Below are 17,459 nucleotides of genomic sequence, written 5' to 3'. Positions count from 1 at the left end.
GGTTCATCAAGGGCTGCTCCAGGTCCAGCACAGTGTCAAGATGTTGCAAGCCACTTGTCAAGCTCTGGGCCTGTTGTTAAATGAACAAAAATCAATATTGATCTCAGTCCAATAGATATTGTTTAATCAGAGCGGTACGCGACTTTACCTGAGCCAGAGCATTCCTGCCAGAGGCCGTGTTCAGGGCAATGTCAGATCTGATTGCCACTTCACTGCCCATCCACTCACCAATGCCCGGGTCTGTCTCAGACTACTGGGGCACATGGCAGCATGCACGTATGTTGTCCAACATGCGAGACTCAGGCTGCGTCTCCTCCAGATGTGGCTGGTATCCGTCTACTCCCCAGACATCACCTAGACAAAATCATCACGATCCCTCCATGGGTACTTGCCTCTCTGCAGTGGTAGTGCAACCCGATTCTGGTGTTGGAAGGTGTGCCATTCGCAAGCCCACAACCCATGGTCTCCCTGATTTCAGATGCATCCGACCTCGGTTGAGGAATGCATCTCGGTACACAGCGGACTCAAGGGTTATGGTCTTGAATTGCATATAAACGTCAGGGAGTTCAGAGCCAGCCACCTAGCTTGCAATGTCTTCCTTCCCCAACTGTCCAGCCGGGTGGTGCAAGTGTTGATGGACAACATGGCCTCCATGTTCTATGTCAACAGACGGGGGAACTCGATTGTCACCTGTGCGCCAGGAGCCCTCCCTCTGTGGGACTTCTGCATCCAGCATGCAATCCACCTGGAAGTCTTGCACCTCCCCGGCGTCTGGAACAAGCTGACAAATTGCCTCAGCAGGTGCTGCGTCTCTTACCACGAGTGGTCCCTTCACTCGGAGATTGTCAGAATGCTCTTCCAGAAGTGGGGAGCTCCCCAAGTGGACCTGTTTGCCACCAGACAGAACAGAAAGTGCTATCAGTTTTGTTCTCTCCAAGGGCTCGGCAGAGGCTTGCTAGCCAATGCCTTTCTCCTGTCTTGGTCAGAGGACCTGATGTACGCCTTCTCACCAATTCTGCTCATTGGTAAAGTCCTGTCAAAAATCAAAAGGGACAAGGTACAGGTCATTATAATCGCCCCAGCATTGGTTCAGCATGCTCATGAACCTGGCTGTTTGCAGCCATGGCCGCTTCCCAGCCACCTGGACCTATTCTTGCAGGATCACAGTAGACTTCTGCACCCGAACTTCGCCTTTCTCCGCCTCACAGCTTGGATGCTGCGTGGCTGAATCCAGAGGAACAAGCCAGCTCTAGTCGGGTACAGCAGGTTCTCTTGGAGGGCAGAAAGCCCTCTACCAGAGCAGCTTACATGGCAAAGTGGAAGTGTTTCTCTTGCTGAGCTTCAGAGCAAAATATCTCCCCAACTGAGTTGTCTCTGCAGTCCATGCTGGATTACCTGCTTCACTTAAAGCACCAACAGCTTGACTTCTCTTTGATCAAGGTGCACCTGGCTGCCATATCGGCCTTCCATCATCACATTCAGGGTAGGTCGATGTTCTCGCATGAGATGTTGATCGGGTTCTTGAAAGACTCTTTCCACCGGTCTGGGACCCTGTTCCCCAGTGGGACCTTAGCCTGGTCCTCTCCAAGCTTATGGGTCTGCCCTTTGAACCTATGGCTTCTTGTTCCCTTTCTAACCTTGACAATACAGCCCAGCCTGCAAACTGTAAGGTCCTGCCTACAACTCTAGGGATACATGTCAGCCTCCAAGTTTTCAGTTAATCTGGAAAAAGAAAAGGAGTACTTGTATCACCTTAGAGACTAACAAATCGGATGCATCCGATGAAGTGAGCTGTAGCTCACGAAAGCTTATGCTCAAATAAATTTGTTAGTCTCTAAGGTGCCACAAGTCCTCCTTTTCTTTTTAAAGAGGATGTTGTAGTTCCTGAGGCTGCGAGAGGGGCAGCAAGCGGATAGCAGAGACAGAGTGACAGTGTGCAAACTACAGATGGGCATCAGCCTCGAGAGAATCCCCAGAGTGCCACGAGGGGGTGCCAGTCCGGTGGTGAGTGATGCGCCCCGTGACCATGCCCACAGACACTGCTTTGTACTCTCCAGTTGAGAGGGCACAAGAGTGCACACATCCCTTGGTGGAGCGCCCATAGGGGCAAAACATCTCAAACTCAAGTTACTGTAAGATAAGTAACCTCTCCTTCCATCTCATCCAGAACATGGTGCTTTTGTATACTTCAGATGCAGAGCTAATTTAAAGAAGAAATGATTTAAACATATATCTATCAAAAGGAGAGTTAAAAATTCAGAGTCTTGCACTTTCTGTATCTTTTGGACATGCCAAAGCCCTTGATTTGCGTCCAAAATGGAAAATTCTCGTGTATTTTGAAGCCTAAATATGACTACCTCATCTGGTCCTGTGCAGTAGTTTGTGTTTAATTGGCTTATTCAGATCTTTTCGGATCGCTACAAATCTTTAGCTTGTTTGGTTTTATTACAGTGACCACCATTAACCCAAACAGTTGAAGTTTGACCTTTTTCAAGAACATCAGATTTTACCACCCAGTCAATTCTAGTTTTTAATTATATCTGTCAGTGCTAACCGAACTTTATATGGCATGTGGGGTGGTTGTTTTTTGGGAGGCAGCTAACTGGGAACTGCCTCATTCTGATTCACTACATCCTGTCCTCAATATATCCCAACTCATTAAACACCTCAGATTCTTTAAGATTATCTCCATTCTGTTCAGTAGATTGATCGTCCGCACATACAGACCACTGTTCAACCAAAGCACACTTCCTGTTCCACAATCTCAAGCTATGAGTGGGATTTATCCTGCAGATATCTTAATATACATTTTCCACATGGTCTTAACCTTGTGCCCAGTTGTTTCATGTAAACTTAGTTTCAGTATTGGATAATCATTATTAGTTTTGTGTATGCTTGCTGTGACTGTGTGGCACTCAGCTCCAGTATCTATTTTGAAATTCACTTTTTGTTCATTTATTTTCCTGTATAGCAAGCCAATCTGTTAAACAAACTTGCTTTCTAAACTTGAGACCCAAATAGTAATTCTGTTTGTGCATCATTACTCTCAGAACCTTTTCCTTCAGCAGTATGTCTGAGAGGTTTTTTTCTTCACAATTTGTAGTGAGAGCAATACAAATTTGCAAACACACAGTACAAGCTACTGTCAAAATAAAAAATAATTAACACCTTTGTGGACATTTCTAGAACAAATAGCATTGGAGACTGGACTAAACACTCCCTCCTAGAAGTAGTTCTTCCATGTCAGATTTGAAGTGCATGGGTGGGGTAGAGAGACTTGTATTGCTGCTGCCTATGCTGTATTCATTCTGTGGACAGGGAATTTCATTCTTTTGGGCAGACTTACTTTGTCGGTACTGAAACGATTTAAAAAAAAATTGTTTGAGACCTTGTGAATGTTTCCTTCTAACATGTATCTTGTAAAATATATATGTATATATTGGAGAGTTTGAAGATTTTATGGTTTGATATTTGTAGAGATTTTTATGTAAACGTTAAATCCATATCAAGAACAGAATACAGTTGAATTCTTCTATTTTAGGCAATTCAAGAAGATACTTCCAGTTCATTAAAAGATCACCTTTTCCAACATGAAACCGTAGTAACCAGCGAACCTTATAAAAGTCCAAATATAAGGTCCTCGACATTTGAGGAATTGAACTCTAGAAGAGCCTACTTTCCCAGCCAACCCAACCAGGTAAGAGCTTTCCAACCGGGGATGGCCTGGTATTTACAGATATGATTTTTACCACGTGAAACTGTCTTTGTTACCAGCCTGGGAAAGACTAGTTAGTTCCAGTTCAAGGCATTTTCTATTTTAAAAACTGTTTTGTTAATGCATATCACGTTACACTTTGTTTTAGTTACATATTCAAATTGTGGTTACCTAAGGCAGTAGATTCGGAGATTGATTTAAAATTCTACAAATAAAACGTAAAATTGCAGTAGGTGTAAACTAATATATTTAATATGACATTGAACATCAGACTGTGTATTTTATTTCAGTATTTTCTCAAGGAAGTTATAGATGTTATGACTCATTTCAATTTTAAATATTATATATACTGCAAAACTATTATTTAAATTGCTAGATATTTTTCAGTAATTTTCATTAGTATATTCTAATTTTATTTTTTCCAATTTCAACTGGTATTTGCCAGTGCCCTATCCTAACCTAGTTTTTTCCCAGGAAATTGCCAACCCTGCTTCCAACCATAGAAACATTTCTTGTTTCACTGACCATGTAATTCTATATTAGTCATTTAATCCAACACTACATAGGTATGGCTGGGATGACACTTGAATTATAAGCCCCTATATGTACGTACTGCAGTCCTTACTTTCTGAAATGTGGTAGATATATCCTCTTTGGATGAAATGTCAAAGGATTTTTACCTCACAAAGGACGTTTTGGAGGTTAAGTTTTGTAAAATTGTTTAGCCATCCCTGAGTTAACCAGATTAGGTGAAAAACCATTATTTCCACATTCTGAATTTTTTTTCCAAGTCTTTATTACACCTTTCTGTGTTTTGATAAGCCATTTATTTTTGAAACTTTTAATTTGCCATGGTCTTAGTCCTCAGTGAAACAACATTTTTGGCAAGTACAGAAAAACTGTTTTGGTTAGAAATTATAAATAAATGTATACTTGGGGTGTATTGCAGAGAGTATTTTTCTAATTAATATTATTAGAGAAACTTCATTTATAGCATCGTAAGCAGTCAGAGACCAGGATATAATGTTTGGTACAACATGAAAACAATATATAAATTGTACATGAATAGTATTGAATAGTTACAAAAGGAAAAGACCACTGACCCAGGAAAAGGCACTTTACTGATTCAAATGTTTAAAATACACTTTCCAAAACATAGTGTTACATACAATATTAAGACTAAGGAAAAACTGACCTTAGTCTTCCAATATGATGTGTGCATTTTGCTGCTGCTTAAGTATCAAAGCATCAAGGTTTTTGATAGACAGGATAGAAGTAGTAAGCATTTTTATTGACTTGGGTAACAAATTTATTATCGCGGACTATATGCCAAGACGTTTTGGGGAACTTTTTACTAGGGAAACTCTAGAGAGTATGTCCATAGCATGTACTGAAAATGTGGAAGTTCAAATAATAGTTCAGTGCATTTTATTAGAATGTACTTCTGCCCCTGGAAAAAGCATAAGAAGGGAGCCCTCTAATACATTAGGTATTCTTCCAAAGAAAGATAAGCTCCCCGTTCACAAACTTGTATCAACTAGTGCAGGAGTTGACTAATTACCCAAAAGTAGTAAAATAAACCTTCTTCGTTGATTTGAAAGACAGTCCTATCTGCAGAAATAGGCAAAGGATTGGGAATCATGAGTTTGTTTGTCTTGCTTCTGCTGCTGACTCATCGTCTCCTTGATAAGTCACCAGACCTTTGTGTCTTAGTCCCCGTAGTTGTGAAGTGGGGATATGTGCCTACCCCCATTAAAGGAATATTGTAAAGATTACTTAGTTAATGTCTTTACTGTGCTTTGAACATACGTCTCTATAAAAATGCTTTATTATAGCTTTTTACATGAAGTACTAACATTAAAATCTAGACTGTAGAATATCAGTAGAAACTGAGGTAATCTTAGATTCCTAAAGCATTCCTTTCAAACCTAAGGACCAGTTGCATCCTTCACATCCCTCTTTAGCATAAACCCTCATTTAGAGCATGGAATATTGTTGATTTTTATTGGTTCTAGATTTTTTCATTTACAGAATTATAGAAAGATTAATGTATATTTCTCCTGACTTTAATGTGCAGGGCTTCAATTATGTATACACTAATATGTATGTGGCGTTCTGCATAATGAGGTAAATGCCAGTAAGTTTTATTTTGATCATATATACATATATTCAAACAAACCCTCTTTTGGGTGCAGGGATATTTTAACCACCCATTGAATAAATTATAGATTTTAATCTTGACCATAGCATTCAAAACTGCTTAGTGCAGTGTTAAGATTAAGAATTTTAATGGACAAGAGTAAAGAAATTCAGCCATAACCCAACCCTTCATGTATAATTGTGTATTCAACCTAGCATTGTAGGCTGACTGCAAACTAAGCAGAGTTGGATCTGCCCACTTGGTTGGATGGGACACCGTCTAGGAAAACGTGGGAAATGTACAGTACTCAACAAATGTCCAAGCCTAGTTTGGATGTGCTGCCTTTCAAACAAAATGCAACATTAAGGCCCTGACCACAGTGAAGCTGTTAATCTCTTGGTACTTCTAGCAACACTAAGCACATTAGCACCAGTGTTCCAGCTAATTTTCAGCTGGGTAATTTTATTAATGAAATTCTCACCGGAGTTCCAATTTGTTATAGTATTCTTTCTCACTCTCTTTTCAAACTGCTGTGTAGTGTTGCTACATGGTATTAGGAGAGACCATGTTTCACTATTGGGCGATGTGAATCCTGAAATATATAAATGTAGGTGCAGGTATATACTCTGACGTTGAGTTAGAGAATGGGATTGTTCTGAATGAAAGGCACACTGTAAACCTAATTTATTTCGCCAACAGTGTTTTGTACATAACTGATCCTGGGTCATACTCTGTTGTAGTCTTCTTTACTTCCTGCCTTTGAATTGTTTAAAAGGACACTATCAAGGTGTATCACCTAGCTTTTAAAATTACTTCATACTCTTCATGTATAAAATCTTTGGAAGTTCAGTACTAAAACTTCTTTCCTTATAGGTATTTTCCCTGCTCCCTTGACCACTGATTTGTTATTAGGTTGCTATTGCGGTGGACTGCTGCAAGTTTTTAACATATCAGCATTGAAACATTTGAGCAGGTGGTAGATTTGGGGGTGATTTGGGGAAGGAGAAGTGGGTACAGTATCCATGTGTATGAATGAATAAATAAAAATAACAAGCTTTACAAACATAAAGGGGGAAGGAAAAAAGGTCAAATTTCAGGACTATTAACCCTAATCAAGTCCTTAATGCTTTATTAGTTAGCCAGTTTTTTTAAGGAATGACTTATTTCCGTTTAATTAGAATGCATTTTCAGCATGTTGTGTGGGTGAAGGACCCGTTTAGAGGGAAATGTGTGATAGAGTAATACACTTCTAAGGAAAGAATGAACAGATTTTTGACAAGTGTGCAGTAAATATTTTAAAAATAACTAATTATCCATATCCAGTTCTGGTGCTAAAACCATAAATTCTTCTGTTCAGAAACTTTCCTAACCTTTAGGGATATCTCTGCTTCCATGAGCAGAAGGGAGCGCTAACCTCTTAATTCAGGCCCAGAGGAAGCATGAAAAAGGTAGTAGTAGTGGCTGCATGCCGTAAGTCCTCTGCTCACACAGTTTCTCCTAGATCAAATGGAAGCCCATCCTCACACTTTCTGTGGATTAGGGCCAAGGGAACAAATATTCTTCTTGGCATATGCCACCCCTAAACGCACAGAGCAACTCAGCAATAGTTCTTCCTCTGCATTTTGGAAACCCACACTGAGAAGGGCTCCAGGGGAATGTCAGTCCGAAGGGCTGGGTATCCCTGGCAGAACAGCTTCTGTACAGTCGAAATGATAGTATAGAGGCCACCGTGTCCTCACAGGTGGCCCCTGCCTATGGTATCATGTGGATTTGCTAAATTAGGGGGCTCAACCCCCTCAGCCTTTTCTGTGAGAAGGTTCACAAATCATGCACCTGAGAGCAGAATGAGAAAAAAACTGACTGGAAAGTTGAAGGGTTTCCATTCTCTTGGTCTGGGTTCTTATATGACCCTCAGCATAGTACCAGAGTTCCTTGCTAACCTAGGTGAATTCATCCTTGCAGTACCCTGTGAGGAAGTTAAGTATTAGTATTCCCATTTTATGGCAGAACCGAGACTTATGCTTTCTCTCAGTTGCCTCTTATTTTATGGGGATTTTCTGCAATATGTACATGCAAAACCTCTATGCTATCCTCCTGCATATCTCTCCTTAAAACTCACCTGTGTTTTGATATCAGTAAAGCACTCAATAAAAAGGTTATGCATGTGATGTGCTGTGATTGCTGCTAATTTATACTGAACATAATCGCCTCACTATTGCCTGTCTGCTTCCAGCTGTTGTCTCCTCTTATACTTTGATTGTAAGCTCCTTAATATTTCCTTTCAATGGATTTTCATTTAATGTTCCCAACTCCTTGTATTACAAGATAGGACAACTAGAAGTTCTCTATCTGCTTATTCAGTTCCATTCATTATTTCGTATGCCTTTATTGTCTTATTTGTCTTTTCTTTATGGTAAATGGTCCCAGTCTCTTTCAGTATCCTTTCTGGGATGAGGTGACCTCTGGAATACTGGAATTCGGTAAAGGTAGCAGACTCAAAACTGATAAAAGGAAATACTTTTCCAAATGGCTGAATGGGTGAAAGTTACTGGTTAAGCACCTGGAACTAGTTTGTTGAATGCTAAACCAGCTTTTGACAGCAGTAGCCTTTTCTGCAGGGGCAGAGAGAATATTTTCTTCATTTCAGTTTATTGAACTATTTCAGTTCAATAACTATTTCTTTCAGACTGTTAAGAAACCAATTGGGATTTGAAAAAGCAAGGAAGCTTGTTTTCCAATGTATTAATAACAACTAGATGTGAAAGGATGAGATCAACTAGTTTTAAAATCTTGAAGGCCGTAGTGACCAGAAGCAATGGTTCAGTTCACTAACTACAGATATGTCCTTTTGTTTAATAAATCAGTTATAAATAAGGCTACATTTTAGTCACAGGTATTTTTAGTAAAAGTCATGGACAGGTCACGGGCAGTAAACAAAAATTCACGGCCCGTGACCTGTCCATGACTTTTCCTATATACCCCTAACTAAAACTTGGGCAGGGGGCTGCAGGTGCTCTGAAGGGATGGTCCGGAGGGAGTGTGGATGCTCTGGATGGGTGGCCTGGGACCCCCGCTGGGGGGCGGGGGAGGTGGGCTGCATGCAGCCCAGGACCCCCACTGGTGCTGGGAGGGAGGGGCTGGGAGTGGCGCATGGCCCAGGACCCCCAATGGTGCTGGGGGGAGGGTTGGTGGGGTTGGCAGGCTCTCTACCCAACTCCGCATGTCCCTGCAGCTCCTAGGGGGAGGGAAGACCGGGGGACTCCGCACGCTGCTCTTGCCACAAGCTGGGAACCACAGCCAATGGGAGCTGCTGGGGCAGGACCTGCGGACAATGCGCGGAGCCCCCTGGCCCCTCCGCTTAGGAGCTGCAGAGATATGCTGGGGGGAGCCACCCACCTCGAGGTAAGCGCCACCTCTCACCCCAACCCCCTGCCCCTAGCCCTGAGCCCCCTCTCACATACCCAAACTGTTGCTGCTGGTCCAGGGGCTGCCCGGCTCACGTAGCCCCTGAGCCAGCACCAGACACTTCAGAAGTCAAGGAAAGTCCCAGAAAGTCTCCAGCACATTTAAGCATAGTTGCCAACTTTCACATGGTAAATAAGCACCCCGACTTTCACAATAAGCCAAAAATCAAGCAAATCCAATTTCAAAACCAGGCCAATCCCTAAGAACTCCAACACTATGTGACTAAATTCTCCCTCCCCCCCCCCCCCCCCCCAACCCCAGCATGCAGTCTGGGACTGCAGTAGGCCCGCTATGCACTCTGGCCTCTCTCCCCTGCTTGCCAGGAGCCAATCAAAAAAAAAAAAAAAAGCTACAAGCCAAAAACTAGCCAACAAGCAACTCATGCCAATTAAGCCAAAAACAAGCCCAATTTCTGCGTTAATTAATCTAGTAAATAAGAAATGGATCATATATCCATTTTACAAATATGCATCCATTTTATAAAATAATATTGTAAAAATTAAGAATCTGCAAAAAAAATATTTTCATCTGTATAATTGTTTAAAAAAATATGTATAGATACAGTATATCTTTCTGGTTAGCCAAAAGGATCAAATTTAATGCAAAGGCTCTATTTAGTTGCAGATCAGCATGGTTACAGACAAATGAGATTCAGCTTTTCTTTAGGAAAATGCGTAAAGTGCAAATGCAGAGCAAGATTAAAATCAATTATTTAAATGAAGGTTTCCTGCTTCCTGATTTAATCATGACTACTGTCAGTGATTTTAAATTGCTTTCATTTAAATCAGGGGCGGGAAAACTTTTTGGCCTGAGGGCCACATTGGGTTTCGGAAATTGTATGGAGGGCCGGTTAGGGGATGTTGTGTCTCCCCAAACAGCCAGGCGTGGCCCAGCCCTCCCCCTAACCCTCCCCCCCCCCCCCCCCCGGCCCGGGGGTCCTGCCCCGGGACGGAATCCCCCGTTCCCTGATGCTGCCCCCCCCCCCCGAGACCCCCGCCCCTGGCTGCCCTCCCGCCTCCCCATCCGACCTCTCTCATTCCTGACTGCCCTCACCCCGCGGGACCCCTGCCCCATCCAACCACACCTTCCTGACTGCTCCCCGGGGATCCCTGCTCTCATTCAACCCCCCTGTCCCCTGCCCACCCTGAACCCATCCACACCCCTGACCACCAAACTCTCCTGCTCTCTATCCAACCCCCCCTGCCTCCTTACCATGCTGCCTGGAGCACCGGTGGCTGGTGGCACGGCTGCACCAGGACAGGCAGCCGCGCTGCGCAGCACAGAGCCCTGGGTCAGGCCAGGCTCTGCAGCTGCGCTGCCCCAGGAGCTCGCAGCCCCACCACCCAGAGCACTGCGCTGGTGGTGCAGTGAGCTGAGGCTGCAGGGGAGGGGGAACAGTGGGGAAGGGGCTATGGGCTAGTGTCCCGTGCCGGGAGCTCAGGGGCTGGGTAGGAGGGTCCCACGGGCCGGATATGGCCCGCGGGCCATAGTTTGCCCACCTCTGATTTAAATCAATCCACCCTGCACAGGATGTTGTAGAAGTCAAGAATTCAGCAAGATTCAAAGACAGATTGGATATTTTGTATGGCTAACAAGAATAGAACTATTGTAGATACTAAAACACTTCATAAAGCATATAAAACTTCATGCTCCCTGGGGAGCAGTTATCACATATGTGTACCGTGGGATTTCTTCCACCTCCTCTGAAGTCTGTGTTGCTGTAGAGGAATCCCCAGTTTGAGACACCTGAACAAGCAGGTGCCAATGCCAGGCTTCAAGCCTACACCGTTACTGTACTGCCACAGGCCTTTCCCTTCGTTTACTTCCCTCTTCCATGGAGGTCCTGCTATATAATACCTTCCGACCTTGAACAACATAGTCCTCCCCAAAGTTCCCTTGCCTTCTTTTCTGGTTGTCTCTAGGCCTCTTAACAGGTCCTTCCCACAGCCCGTCCTTTCTGCTGCCCTAGCTGCCTTAATGGAGAGCTCCACTCCAGGTTTTTCCTTATGTCTAGTGTTTCTTAGCGCCATTGTGGAGAGCATAAAGCACAAACTGTTCCCATGAGGTGCTAAAGACAGAACTATAAAATTTTATGTAGTGCTACCTTTCCCAGCATTCGTTGCTATCCCACTCCCCATTCTGGGCTGAAGTCAGGTATATATGCTTGCCATTAAAGACCCAGCACCACTACAGTACCTTAGATTTCTGTTGCTATATTTTGATTGAGGACTGTGCCCTGCAGCTTTTCAAAAATTGTCCTCTCTATCTTGCTCTACAATATTAGTGTGTTTACCATTGGCAAGGTTGGCTGATTCTGAACTTTATTCCATGGAGCCAACTAAATCTTCATGAATCTCAAGTATTTCAGCAGAGGTTAACCTCCCCTATAATTGAGGGACTTGTTTGCTGTTGGCAGCGATGGGAAAGGATTGTTTGCTTTTAATCGTTGCTCATAAACTAAAACTTTATAGCAAACTTATTTTCATTAATAGTGAAAGATGGCTCTCATCACCAGCCAATCTTTATAGAACTATGAAAAAGTTATGTTGATCTTGGTTTTGCAAAATTTCCAATAGATGCCAGCTGTGTTCTAAAAACCCTTTTTGTGGTAACTGGCTGTGAGCTCCCACCATAAGCATTAATGCATTTCTTGTGAAGTACTGCTTCAGTAAGCAGAGACAACTCCATTAGAAAGTATTTTGAAATTATTCAAGAAATGGATGGTGGTGGCTTTTGCATTATTACCTGCACGTTATTTGATCATCTGCTTCACAAGATAAGTTGAGCTCACACCTTGTAAAAGTCTGTTATGCAGATTGTGCTAGGTCATATATAAGCTGAAAGCACTATCTCCTGGCAATGGGGAAAAGTTCTGTGCCCTGATTTGTATCGTAACTGAAGTACTAACCTAACTGTGTCCCTGTACATAATTTAACAAGATGCTTCTATTTACCATTTCAGGTCCCACTGAAATCAATTAGACACGTCAGCTTTCAGGATGAAGAGGAAATTGTTAGAATAAATCCTCGTGATATTTTAATACGTCGTTATGCAGACTACAGACATCCTGACATGTGGAAAAATGATCTGGAGAGGGATGAGGCGGACTCCAATATACAGTTTTCTAAGTCCGACAATAAAAAATCGGACTATCTATATCCATGTGGGGATGGGACTAAGCTGAATTCACTAAAAGACCCAAAGAGTTCTGTGGTATTTAAAACACAGCCTTCCTCGTTAAAATTTAAAAAGTCAAAAAGAAGGAAAGAGGATGGTGAGCGTTCTCGCTGTGTATACTGCCAGGAGAGATTTAATCATGAAGAGAATGGCAGGGGGAAATGTCAGGATGCTCCAGATCCTATTAAAAGATGCATATACCAAGTTAGTTGCATGCTTTGTGCAGAGAGCATGCTATATCACTGCATGTCAGACTCTGAAGGAGATTTCTCTGACCCCTGCTCATGTGACACTAGTGATGACAAGTTCTGCTTACGATGGTTAGCCCTGATAGCTTTGTCATTCATTGCCCCATGTATGTGCTGCTACCTCCCCTTGAGAGCATGCCATCACTGTGGTGAGGTGTGTGGGTGCTGTGGAGGAAAGCATAAAGCTGCTGGATGAACAGTCTAGTGCCAAATAGAGCTGAAAATCTTTGTTTCCAGGAAGCATCTATCTTGGATTTGTGGAAGCTTTTGGCAAGCAGGAGGAAATCTTATCTCGTGTAAGAGAAGCCTGATGTGGAAGAAGCAGCAAGACTTGTCAGACCTTAGCATTTTACAAATGCTAGTAGCCATGCCTAACTATTTCCTTTCAGTGCATGGTGTTTCGTTGCAAGTTGTGAAGGAGTTTGGAAAAGGAAGCCTTTTCTTATTATTGGCTATAAAATGAGTATATAAACTACAGTTATACTAAAAGGGATTAACTTTTGCCATTTTGTACATTCATGGTTTAGGTGATGGGGCTCTTAAAAGAATTACAAATGATTTGAGAGGAAATTACAGGTGCACTAATGACAGCTGATTTAAGACTAAGAAAAGTTAATACATGGCAAATGAGAAATGAAACTGATTTAAGTGCAACTAAATCACTTATTAATAGATTTTTGGAAGCAACTTTATATATAAATAACAAATGTTTATATTTAACTAAATGTGTAAGGTACGAATTATTACATATTAAACTTTCCTTCCCCTTTCCAGTTATATAGTAGGTATGAATCATATCTACAGTCACATTCCATGTTAGTATTTTAAATATTTAATTAGTTTATTTAGTAGCATTTCTATTCCAGATGGACAAATCGGTATTTTCAGTCCTATTTCCCGTCAGCTACAGTTTGTATTGAGTTGTATCCATGCATTTTGGTAATCTCTAAAAACATTTAAAATATTAATTATTATAGTCTCGAGTGACCAATATTTTTTTTGTTAAGCACAGATGTAATTGTCTAAAATGTTCTAATAAGAACACAACATTTATTTTTCTATATAAATGACTTTGGTTTCAACAATATAGCAAAAAGGAAGTTGTATTCTGTTACTCAACCAGCAAGTTGTTTTCTTTTGGCGTGTCTTCCAAAAAATATTTTATTGCATTTACAAATGTTCCGCAAAGCGAAAGGTCCAATAAGGCAGTTGTAATGGCATGTCATCAGTGTTCTCAGTTTATCCTTCTGTTAAACTAAGATTATGTTCAACTGTTTATCAAGTACTATGATTAAACTGAAAGATTAATAATAAAAATTTAAATTTTTTTCATTGTAGAATCTTTTTATTTAAACTGGCAAGAATAAAATTATTCTGTGTTTTAAAAAAAAATTAACAATTTACAACCCCTGAAAAATTGGAGTAAACTTTTTTGAGAGAGAGCGCGAGCGTGTGTGCATACGCGTGCGCACGTGCGCGTATTTGTGCATGCGCACACACAAAATATATATAAAATTGGCCATGGTACTGTATTACTAAATGTTTAATTTACAGAGCAATTGGTCAAATATTCTAACACGTTAACTATTAGAGAATTTTTAAACAAGTTGTCATGACTCTTATTACATGGTACAACAAAATACATTCACTCATAATGTTTAATTAATGTCATGTTAAAATTCTAACACAAGTAAAGGCATTCGTTCATTTAGGAAGATATCCCAATAGGGTTGGAGTGGGAAAGAATGTCCTTTGTACACTCTTCCTATAAAAAGTTGCGTAGTTGATTTTTTAAAAAATTACCTTCTTAATTTTCTATGCATTTTTCCAGTGTGGGTGTATGTAACATTTCTTTCGTACATATATTAAAGCTTTTGTTAGTTCTCTTCTGTAGTCCAGGAATCAAATTCTGAACAAATGTATATAACACTATCTGTCTGTAAAATACTTTTTTAAAGAAAACATTTATATTTATATGACCGCTCGAATTGACCGCATTGTGTACATAGAGCATCTTGAAGTATTATTTCACATTGAAAAGAAGACAAATATATTGATAACTGTAGAAGTTATGAAAGAGCTTCTAGTTTTGTACTAAAAATTGATTGGATGAACTAAGTCCAAGAATATGACACTGTAGCAGCAGTCTTAAGTCTCGTTTTTACTGTTTATATATTTGAAAGCTGCTACTCTGGATGATTTTCATGCTTCACATGTTTTCAGATAAACTTGGTTGCCTAGAATAGACTGTTACTTAAACTATTCATTAGTGAAATGGGAATGTTTTCCTTGTGAATAAAAAATATTTGTAAGTGCTAGGTTTTTAACAAGATTGAGTGAGGTATGAACAACCTAAGAAAAGAACTTGCTGGCTGTATAGGAAAATAATGTAGAGTTGTATTGTGTATATACTTCAGGAAAACATGAGTTTAACAATTTCCTCTGAGCACTGTTCAGCATAGTGCAACTCCTGGTCCTGTACTGTATTTTATATGCAACTTATATGCTTTAATATTTTTACTGAATGTGTGCAGTAATATTTTCAGTTTGCATTTAACCACTTTGCTCCTAAAATTTTGCCCCCATCCTTTCCTTTACTCTTTTTAAAAAAATCGATCCATTTAAAAAAAAATAAACTTAATTCCATTATCATCTTTTTTACCATGGGTCTTTCTAGCAGTTCACCCAATTTAAGACTAATTAAAAGAATTACATGATGTACACTGACACATGGGTTGGATGCAGTAGAGCACAGAGATGTATGCCTCTCTCTACTGTTTGGGTTCTTATTCACTTTTGGAGGCACTTTCTGAGTATTCAAAAGTAGACACTTCGCAAAACCATTCAGGGACTGTCCCTTGCATCCCACCCCTGGTCTGTGGCAGTGTTAAGTGAAGTTTACCTTTCCTTCTGAAATCTTTTCTCAAGTTTTTGAAAGGGAAGAGGGAAACGTAATACAATATTTTTTTCTGAAAAGTCAGAAGTCAAATTTTAGTCATGTGACTTTGTAACAGAGCTCTGTGCTGCCATTCGGGAGACCTAAGTTTTAGGAAATGGCCATAGAAGATTCACTTTCCTGGCATGGTGAAGTCTACAGTTATGAAAAGAAAGCATTTAGTCTCTTGGGTATCGAGGTCAACTGTAGCACTTGGGCACCACCTATTGGAAAAACTAAAGGTAAGCATGATTACGTAGCCCAATCATGTATTGTAGCTATATTCCCATACAAATAGCCAGCTAAATACAACTACATTGTTTGAGGTATGAATTTAGTAAAAACTATCCTAAACTGGAAGTGGGAATAAGAATCCTTACTCTGATTCCTGAGATCTTATGCCTTTTAAATGTTTCCACTACAGCTGACTTTAAAAATATAATAGTGTTTGCTAGAGTACACATTTGCAAAATGGACCATAGATTATATGAGATGGGCCTAAAATATAAAAGTATGTGTCACTAAAATCAAGATAATGGCTAAAATGGTGCCTGAAAAAAGTATTCTACCAGTGGACCTCCAAGAATAACTGGGTCGGGTTTTTTTGCCTTTGTTTGGGGTTTTTACTAGTTCCAAGATGGTGGTACAAACACTTGTGTAGATAGAGGAATTTAATTCTTTGGGTAGCTTTTTTTAACAACCGTGAACAAGCACACCATCAGCTCAACAGTTGTGAAGTGGTGTGCCTATAATCTTCTAAGCAAGGTTAAAACAAAATACAGAGAAACCTGTGGTAAGTAATTGTTTGTTGAACAGCACAGTAAATGGTTGCATAACATTCACAAGTGTCCAGAACAAAGTGAGGGATGCTTAGTGCATGAGTTATGCTCTGGATAAACTATTTCAAAGAATGCATCGATTTTTTGCATGTTGAAATATAGCACTCCCATTTCTGACTTGTTCTCTTTTGGATGATCTTTCCATGTGTACTTAGAGGATAATATTGAAAACCCACTTGTAAATAATGCACAACTTTTAAATTGGACTTTAAAGGAATATCAAGATAAGGATTACTGGGTGGGGGGAAGCCTTATGGTACTGTTAGTCAGCAGCCAAGTGGTTAAAACTTCCATATGCTTTGGTGCACTGATAAACGTAAGCATTTTTTTCTTAAAGCTTCTTAAATTGCAAAAGTTGTTGTTAGTTTTGAGATTTCTAAAACATTACCTAGTGGAGAAACAGTTGTATTTGAAGTTACAGTATAATCTGTACATAGATTTTCATTTGTGAACACTGCCTCTTCTTTTGCTTAGTGCCATTTGCTTTCCACCCTAACGACCTCAAAAAGTGCCTCACTTGTATATTATTTCCATTAAAATCTTAACAGCTATTTCTTTCTACTAAATGATGTATGATTTAGTTTAACTCATGTCATAGATGTATTTCTTCTATGTATAAGAATATAGCTTGTTACTTTTGAGTATATAATGTAAATATGCATATATAAGTTTGTAACAGTTTTGTTACATCATACACTTGTAAGTTGACATCAGATAATATCATACAACAGTTTCAATGTTTTTCTGCAATTACCTGATTAAAACTATCATGAAATTAAACTGCTGACATGTTTTTTCCATTGTCTTTTGGGGCTGCTCAGAACAGTACATCAGAATTTAAGTATTGTTGCTGGAGAATAGAATACATATAGCATTAATATTTACTAATTAAAGTGTAATCAAATCTCTAATACATTTGAAAAGTTACCAACCACTGTGT

At 40.3% G+C, this 17,459-nt stretch overlaps 1 protein-coding gene across 1 annotated transcript in view; it reads left to right on the top strand.

Annotated features, from left to right (window-relative positions):
- Positions 1 to 17,282, top strand: part of SPRED1 (sprouty related EVH1 domain containing 1) — a 114,413-nt gene extending 97,131 nt beyond the window's left edge. Inside the window, exons 5-6 of the mRNA XM_074955754.1 lie at positions 3,542 to 3,697; positions 12,282 to 17,282. Coding sequence (XP_074811855.1) covers positions 3,542 to 3,697; positions 12,282 to 12,941 — 816 coding nt within the window. The 3' untranslated portion in view covers positions 12,942 to 17,282. The remainder of the gene's footprint in view (positions 1 to 3,541; positions 3,698 to 12,281) is intronic.
- The last annotated feature ends 177 nt before the right edge of the window (positions 17,283 to 17,459 follow it).

This window comes from Natator depressus, chromosome 6, assembly GCF_965152275.1.
Source record: "Natator depressus isolate rNatDep1 chromosome 6, rNatDep2.hap1, whole genome shotgun sequence".
In the NCBI taxonomy this organism is placed as follows: domain Eukaryota; kingdom Metazoa; phylum Chordata; order Testudines; family Cheloniidae; genus Natator; species Natator depressus.
The sequence above is the reverse complement of the archived record's forward strand: the minus strand, read 5'-3'. Positions and strand labels throughout refer to the sequence as shown.